Source organism: Podarcis melisellensis, assembly GCF_964234715.1.
Source record: "Podarcis melisellensis genome assembly, chromosome: 5".
Taxonomy (NCBI): Eukaryota; Metazoa; Chordata; class Lepidosauria; order Squamata; family Lacertidae; genus Podarcis; species Podarcis melisellensis.
In genome coordinates, this window is record NC_138537.1 from 23,550,177 (window position 1) to 23,558,467 (window position 8,291).

General features: G+C 43.7%; 1 protein-coding gene and 1 long non-coding RNA gene across 15 annotated transcripts in view; one reads left to right on the top strand and one right to left on the bottom strand.

The window, feature by feature from the left end:
• The window catches only part of MBNL1 (muscleblind like splicing regulator 1), a 180,307-nt gene extending 172,128 nt beyond the window's left edge, over window positions 1–8,179 (bottom strand). For 4 of the 14 annotated variants that reach the window (XM_081911203.1, XM_081911210.1, XM_081911207.1 and 1 more), the window contains exon 1: window positions 7,882–8,170. In XM_081911203.1, coding sequence (XP_081767329.1) covers window positions 7,882–7,910 — 29 coding nt within the window. In that variant the 5' untranslated portion in view covers window positions 7,911–8,170. Of the gene's footprint in view, window positions 1–7,881 lie in introns of all 14 variants that reach the window. The other 10 variants (XM_081911208.1, XM_081911212.1, XM_081911213.1 and 7 more) reach the window with 7 other exon arrangements.
• Window positions 6,922–7,877, top strand: LOC309369971. Its single transcript, XR_014168292.1, has 2 exons — window positions 6,922–7,151; window positions 7,655–7,877. It is a non-coding gene; the product is annotated as an uncharacterized lncRNA (long non-coding RNA).
• Window positions 8,180–8,291: the final 112 nt, after the last annotated feature.

Consider the following 8,291-nt stretch of genomic DNA (forward strand, 5'->3'; position numbering starts at 1 on the left):
CTCGGAAAATTAGAATATCGACTTAAAAGGTGAAACCAATATATGAGATAGACTCATGACATGCAAAGTGAGGTATGTCAAGCCTTTATTTGTTATAATTGTGATGATCATGGAGTACAGCTGATGAAAACCCCAAATTAACAATCTCAGAAAATTAGAATATTAAATGAAATCAGCAAAACAAGGACTGCAAATAGAGCAATATTGGACCTCTGAGAAGTAGAAGCATGCATATGTACTCAGTACTTGGTGTGGACCCCTTTTGCACAATTACTGCTTCAACACGGCATGGCATGGATGCTATCAGCCTGTGGCACTGCTGAGGTGTTATGGAAGACCAGGCTGCTTCAATAGCATCCTTCAGCTCTTCTGCATTGCTCAGTCTCATGTCTCTCATCTGTCTCTTGGCAATGCCCCATAGATTGTCTATGGGGTTCAGGTCATGCAAGTTTGCTGGCCAATCAAGCACAGTAATCTCATGGGCACTGAACCAGGTTTTGGTACTTTTGGCAGTGTGGGCAGGTGCCAAAGTCCTGCTGGGAAATGGAAGCATGAAGTGCTCCAAAATCTCCTAGTAGACGGCTGCATTGACCCTGGACTTAATGAAGCACAATGGACCAACACCAGCTAATGACATGGCTCCCCAAATCAACACAGACGGTGGAAACTTCACACTGGACTTCAAGCATCTGGCATTGTGTGCCTCCCCATTCTTCCTCCAGACTCTGGGTCCTTGGTTTCCAAATGAGATGCAAAAGCTTCTTTCATCAGAAAAGAGATTTGGGGAGCCATGTCATCAGCTGGTGTTGGTCTACTGTGCTTCATTAAGTATATTAGCTTCACCTTTTAAGTTGAATTAGTGAAATAAATGAACTTTTCCACGATATTCTAATTTTCCGAGCTTCACCTGTACACAGTGTCTAACGTCTAACCCTTGGAAGCGGGTTGAGACATCCACATTACTGTGGAAGGAAGAGCTGCCCAAAGGGTTTCAGCACATGAAAAACCTCACAACCCTAGCATGCTTGAAAGCATACTTGTTTCCCACATGTTCTGTTGCAAGAATGCCCTGGAAACTTTTTTTATGATGAGGCAACCTGAAAGCGCAATGAATAAAAAAACGGTCACGGAGCCCACTGGATAACACAATGTGAGAAATGATACTTCAAACCTAGGATAGCTGCAAAACAGATTGCAGCACGCAGCAGGTGGGATTCTCTGAAATCCAAGGTTTCACACCCGGTCTAAACAAATGCACAAGCCTGTTTCACAGTGTGAAAATGTAGCTGTGACGTTCGTGTAAGCATTTGCAAACCTGATCGGCAAACCTTATTTTTATTTTATTTTATAAAACCAAAGTATCCCTCGGTATGCATATTTTTAGGATGGATTACACAATAAATGATAAAACGAAGAAACAGCGCCACCGACATATATCTCCCTCCCCCCAAGTTCAAAAGCAATAGAACAGGGAACCAACACACCCGTAACCCATATAGCTAAATGCATGCAGAATCTAGAGCAGCGTCTCTCAACCTAGTGCCCTCCCCCCGCCATGTTCCTGGACATCAATTCCTATCACCCCTGACTATGAGCCATGCTGGCTGGGGCTGATAAGAGTTGCAGTCCAAAACATCTGGAGGAGACTAAGTTGGGGAAGACCAAACTAGAGTGCAAGACTAGGGCTTAAATTGCTTCTCTGCCATGAAGTTCACTGGGTGACCTTGAGCCAATCGTGCACCAACCTTGGATGTCACTCAATGCTTGCTCATTTTTCTATTATTATTATTCTTGTTGTTGTTGTTGTTTTTAGGTCATGATGGGCTGATCTCCTTGGGGACAACAAGTGGGAAGAAAAGGATTTCAAACAACCCACTTCACAGGGCTTGGATAGTAGGGGAAGAAGTACCATGTGTGCCACCTTGAAGTCAGTGTTAGAAATTAGCCAGGAGCCAGGCGCCTTTTGCTACTGGCGCGGGTCTAATTATGATCACACGGAGATCTCTGGATGCTAGGTTGGCGACTGGCATCTCCATCTGGCTGGCCCCTCCAAGTTTCTTAAGCAGTTAAGCAGAAGCGCTTATTTATTTGCATTTATTTCCCAACTTTTCCTCTAAGGAGGACATGGTTCAGCACCCCACTCCGCAGTTAATCCCAACGACAACTCTGTTAAGAGGCTGTGACTGGCCCAGGGTCACCCAGTTAACTTCCTGATTTGAACCCCAATCTCCCAGGTCCTAGTCCGACACTCTAACCACTGCACCAGACCATCTTCCTGGAGTACCTCTTCTATGGGGTAGCTATATAAATGAAGTAGGTACATAAATATGGAGAAAGCAAAATGTCACTTAGAGAAGGGTCTGAAATATTTTCCTTGAAGGTTGAATTTGTTTTATTCTGGGTTGTTTTATTTGATGTTTTAATGTGTTGTAAACCATGTGGAGATTTTTTCTTTAAAATATAAAGTGGTACAGAAATTAAATTAATAATAATAAAATAAAATAAAATTCCAACTGCAAAAGTCACCTAGACATTCTGTTGTGGCAACCATAATCTAGGATTCAGATGCCATTTGGCAAACACACACACACACACACATACATTATATATAATACATTTATTATACATATACATATACATATACATATATATATATATATATATATATATGAGAGTTTCAAACACAGCTATAAAGTGCCAAGATATGAAGGATTACACAACCTAGTTCTGCAACCCAAAGGGGCCTGTGAGCATCTTGAGCTCCTCAAACAGCCACCACATGGGAAATGGCTTTTGAAGCAAAAAGATGCTTTTTAAAACCTGTTTGCGATATGGCCTTATGGAGTCAGCCGAGTCTGCTGTTCAAAGGGAGGTGGCATTAAAAAATTCCAGTGGGTATGTTTAAACTTCTGTACGTTCTTGACACAGCTCTAAGGATCCTGGCCTTAAACTCTGTGCCTCATAGAAGCCAAGAAATACTTTTCAAATATACAGAGCCCTATACTGCTATAATCCTAAACATGCTCAATAGAACCGGGCAGTTCTATCTGTATATATCATTCATTCTTTCTTGATTGATTGATTGATTGAACTTATATATTGCCCTGTAAACTTAGGGATCGCATCGCTCCATCCCTCATGCAAACACAATTCGCAACCCGCACAACAAACAAGGCCCAAAGCCTCTATCTATCCAGCACTTCAGGAACTCAAGCCAGTGGAGATGTTCCACGTTGCATAATGATCTGCAGCATGAGAAGTAAAAGGCCAGCAAAATGCCCCACTTAGGTTTACACAATAAATGACTGATCTCTTCTTCCGACACCCTGTTTAAGAAATGGATTTTCAAGGATCTTCTCAACCTTATCAAAATGATTTAGCGCAGAAACACTCCATTGCACGGTACTCTGGCCTTAATCACTCAAGAGGGAACTGTTTAGCAGCGAATACGTAAAGAGGTGCTCTGAAGAAACAGTAATTCTAAATAATAATGGAATCCAATTAGGGTGCCTGGAACATTTATAGGATAACCTGGTTTTATACGTTCTCTAGCGTTGCCAAGGAAAGAAGGTGACTGTGATTTTCCAATTGTCTTCTACATTTCCCCCCACCTGCTGAAAAATCTTAGGGCCTCACACTGGTCCTCTCGAAGGTGCAGTAAACGTGAACCAACAGGCAAAAGCATACTTTTATCCCAGAAATTTGAGAGTGGTGCAGAGATGTAAGCTCTGAATCAGTATGTGGGAGGCGCAAGTTTGAATTTCTTTTCTGCCAAGGATCGTTTGTGCATTGCAAGGTGGAGTATGTGTCATCTGCACAAAAATAGGGCAAATGTTACATGAAATTTGCATGTGATGATTTATAGGTATAGGTATAGATGTGAATTTTCAGAATTGCTGTTATTTAAATTGAAATGCAATGCACCGCACAGCAGTGGGAAATAATAATAATATTTATTATTAATATTATTATTAATAATTATTATTATTTATACCCCGCCCATCTGGCTGAGTTTCCCCAGCTATTCTGGGCAGCTTCCAACAAAATATTAAAATACAATAGTCCACCAAACATTAAAAGAGGGCTGCCTTCAGATGCCTTCAGAAAGGCTATGATCTGGTATCCTGTGTATCCTGTGTGCCTGATCTGTCTTGCTGACTCCTGATGGCCAACGTCAATGCCACTCTTGTTCTTTTCTGTCACCTTTAAGCTGAGCTTGCACCAGACAGCCTGTCAAGTAGACGGCTTCTTCAAACACAGGACTGCCTTCTGTAAACTCTAGCCACGGAGCTGCAATGAGGTGTTCCGAAATCTTGAGGTACCATAAGAACACACTCATCCACATATTTATTCATTTTTTTTAAAAAAAAAACTTCCATTAAACTCCCCTTCTGAATTGGGCCTTGAGACAATTGTCTAGTTCAGTCACCACCCTGGGCTGATTGCTCAACCATGGTTGCGGGAGATGGGCTTCAAGGCTCCACCATTGCCCTTCCTCTTCCTACATGAAGCCCTCCTTTCCTAGCTACCACAACATTTGAAGCACGCTACCTATGGTTACCACTGCACAAGGTCGTTCCCCACAACCACCTCAAAACAAGGATCAGGAACCCAGTTTCAAATTCTGATTTGAAAGTCAACTAGGACCAGGAGCCAAAGTTCAGGGATGAGGGCCTTCCAGATGTTGCTTCATCCCTAACAACTGGCCATGCTGTTTGAGGCTGGTGGGAGCTGGGCATCCCACAAGATCGGGAAGGCCACAGGTTCCACACCTCTGCTATAGTTAATCTGGGTCAGATGTTTCAGCAAACTGTAACTCCTTATCGCTAACCAAAAAAAGGGAAGAAGGGAAAGCAAATGAGAAGCCAGGCGTGGCAGAGGAGAAGGAAGGAAGGAAGGAAGAATCAGAGAAGCACTCCAGATATCTAAATTAGGCCAATATTGAATTGTTATCACTGCTTTTGAAGAGGGCTAGAATTTAATCTGCTTTTCAACAAAAGCACTCTCTTATGCGGATACAATAAAGGAAGAGCACGCAGCTTATCTTCTACCTATAATTAATGTGCACGGTCCTTTTATCACTTTCCCCCTCTTCCTCCACCCACCTTTTATTCCCTCACCTTTGACCTATATCAAAATTTTATGATCATTCCATACACATTTTGCCACATTTCCTTGAAACAGCACGCCTGCAAGTCTCTATCAGCTACTTAGATAGCCTGATCAGTCCTTTTGCCATAAATGCTTAGCAAGTGAAGGAGCGCTACCAATTTCTGCAGCAGCATTAACTATTCTGCTATTTATGAAATCTCACAGCACAACTGGATAGGTGTCTATTCAAAACTAAATCAATAGGGCTTATTCCCGGAAAAGGCAGTCTAGGACAACAGCCTTGGTATGTGTTTATTGTAGTTGGAGTAGACAAATTACTCCTATTAAAATGTCTACTCACAGGCAAGCCCCACCAAGTTCAATGCCACTTACTCCCGGGTAAGTAAGGTACAGGACCGAGGCCTAAATAAACGTAAGGAACAAAATGCCTCCAAAATCAGATCCGCTCGCAAAGACACAGTGTTTATTCCAAAACACCCTATGTGAGCAGTTGTAACTGTATTTCCCAAAGTAATTTCCAGACACTGCTGCCCAGGTGTATGAGCTCGGATGAGACTCCCTGAAGTTCTCCTTAGTCGTGGTGGGGCAGTTGTAAGATTTTGCAACAGGATTGCTCAGTCTCCTTTACATACAGGCCACTGAAAATTCCTTAAGCAACACCATTCCCTCCCCCCACAAGCGTCCAACTCTGAATTCATATCTTCCCTACTGCAACAATTAACCAATTATACTGGCTGTTTTCACTTTCTGACTTTAGGGCATGTTCAGATGATTGACCACATGACTTTTCGTCCACATCCAAAGGTTTTCAGCTGTTGTGAAAATCCTTGCGAACTGACAGCTAGCTCTCCTTTGCCCTGCCTGGCGATGTACTGCTTAAAAAATTGCAATACGCAGCCAAGCACCAGAGGAAATAGGAGTATCTTGGAGACTTTGAATCATATTCCTAACTGAACAGTCAAGCTCTATCTAAAAGACTGATAACGATTCTTCAAAACACGTAAACATTTGTAAAGTCAGTACATATAACCACACAAGTTGAATACAGAAAGCCCGATGAAGAGGCCTAAAAACCTGCAAACTAATGTTCTCCTAATATAGAATATACAGACTCAGTATTACATTATATATAATGTATATATTCTCGAGATGAGCATGTATTATTTATCTTGTGAACTGCCCTCTGACCTTTGGATGAAGGGAGGTATACAAAGTTAATTAATTATAATTAAGATGGCACAGCTATAGATAGACCCACACAGATTCTCTCTCTCTAAAAAAAAAAAAATTCCCTTAAGAGTTTTGATCACTTTAGGAATAACCCATGTCTGCCAACAATTCACTTTTAGCATTTAAGAAGCTCTGTATCTACCAGGGAGTGAACTGGCTCTTTCTGCCTACCTGTGCCAGTTAACTACTTTGGAGACAAGACTGTACACTGCACCACAGTTAACATCCCCCTAGAGAAACCTGAATCATAATGTTTTCTCATGATGCAGTGCTATTAACAAATTCCTGCCCATTAAAGGACACACAATCTGATCTCTCTGTCTCTCTCACAGACACTTCTGGATTTAAAATATAATCAATAGGATGGGGTTTTAAAATGCTATTTCATTCCTTATAAAGGCAAACATGCATATATCAAACTTCAGTTACTATGTGCCACGTACAGTTGGGCGCTGGGGAAATTTGTGTTGTTTATTTTATAAAAGCAAAACAAAACTTCCCCACCCTTTGGGGAGGGGGGGTTTCCTGCTCTACCAACTTGTACGAAAGCCCCAAGATCCCAAATGACAGCGCCTTCCATAAAAGGAAGCCCAGCCAGACATGGCACCCACCATTTATGTGCAGGAGGCGAGAAATTAACCTCTCCGCAAACGCATTTGGCCCACTTTTCAAAAAGGAAAGTGAGACTGAACTGGCGGGCGAGTGAGTCTACTACCCTTTCCCGAAAATCAGGATGGGGGGGGAGGGGAACACCTTGCAAGGAAACCAGCCTCAACCCCTGCTGGACCTTGTGGCAATGACGGCTTGCGGTAGGTAGCTGGGGCTGTGAAATGGGAGGGTTGTCAAAGTCCCGTGGAGGAGGAGGAGAGAGAGCCGGTGCCCGGTCTATAATAAGAGGGCATTGCAGCACACAGCCAAATTCAGGGGGGTAATTTAAGCTTGGAAGAAAGGTCAGGGAGGGATTGGGAGGGAGACCTTTCCATGCACCTGCTCAAGCCGGTGTCTCCAGGCTTCCGTGCGCGAGCGCGCGCCTGTCTCTCTCGCTCTCCGTGTGTGTGTCTGGTTACGTGCGTAAAAGACTGCAAAACTGCACGACCCTGCAGAGCGATACAGGCGCGCACGCACGGGCAGGAAGCGGCTGCTCGAAGCAGAACTGCAACCCCTGCTCGCTTCCTTTTTGAATTAAAAATTAAAAAAATCTCTGAGGCGCGATCGGAAAGCCTTGAAGTGTCTATGGGGTGGAGGGGGTGGGGGGGTAGAACAATATCTCTGCACTTCTTAACATCTCACTTCCTCCCTCCTCTCCTTTTAGCCACCACCGGGTGTGTTGTTTGGAAAGCATGGTGTTTAAATATTTTTTTTTTAAAAAAAAAACCCACTACCACCACCTCTAGCCCCGATCTGCCAGAACCTGAAGGATCGGCGACATGTCACGACGGCGACAACGCGATCGTCGAAAGCCAGATGGCGATGATGAAAGAGAAGGAGGAGAAAAAGGCGCGGGGTTAAAAAAATAAAATTAAAACACGCTCTTCTTACCTCTCACATTTCCTTCCAGAGGCAACCATCAGATTGTAGACAGATCGACCAAGGCATTGTGGGGGATTCGCGAGAGAGGATGACCAAGAAATTGGGAGGAGAAAAAAACACCAAAAAAAAAAGAAAGAAAAGGGGGGAAAGGAAAAAAAAAGATGGGGACTTGTCACACGCCTCCGTCACAGTGGCATTCTCGTCGCCCCAATCCTCATGCAACTGCAGTGCAAAGGGGGGGGGAAGCAGAGGAGAGCGAGCGAGCGCGCGCGCGAGAAAGGGAAAGAGAGACAGTTGCCGACGGCTGTGCGCTGCACACTCTTATCTGTAATGTCTGGTTTCCGCTGCTGACTGCAACTGCCCCTCCTCCACGCTGCAAAAAACCCCGACCAGGAAGCGGCTGGGCGTACTTTGTGGAG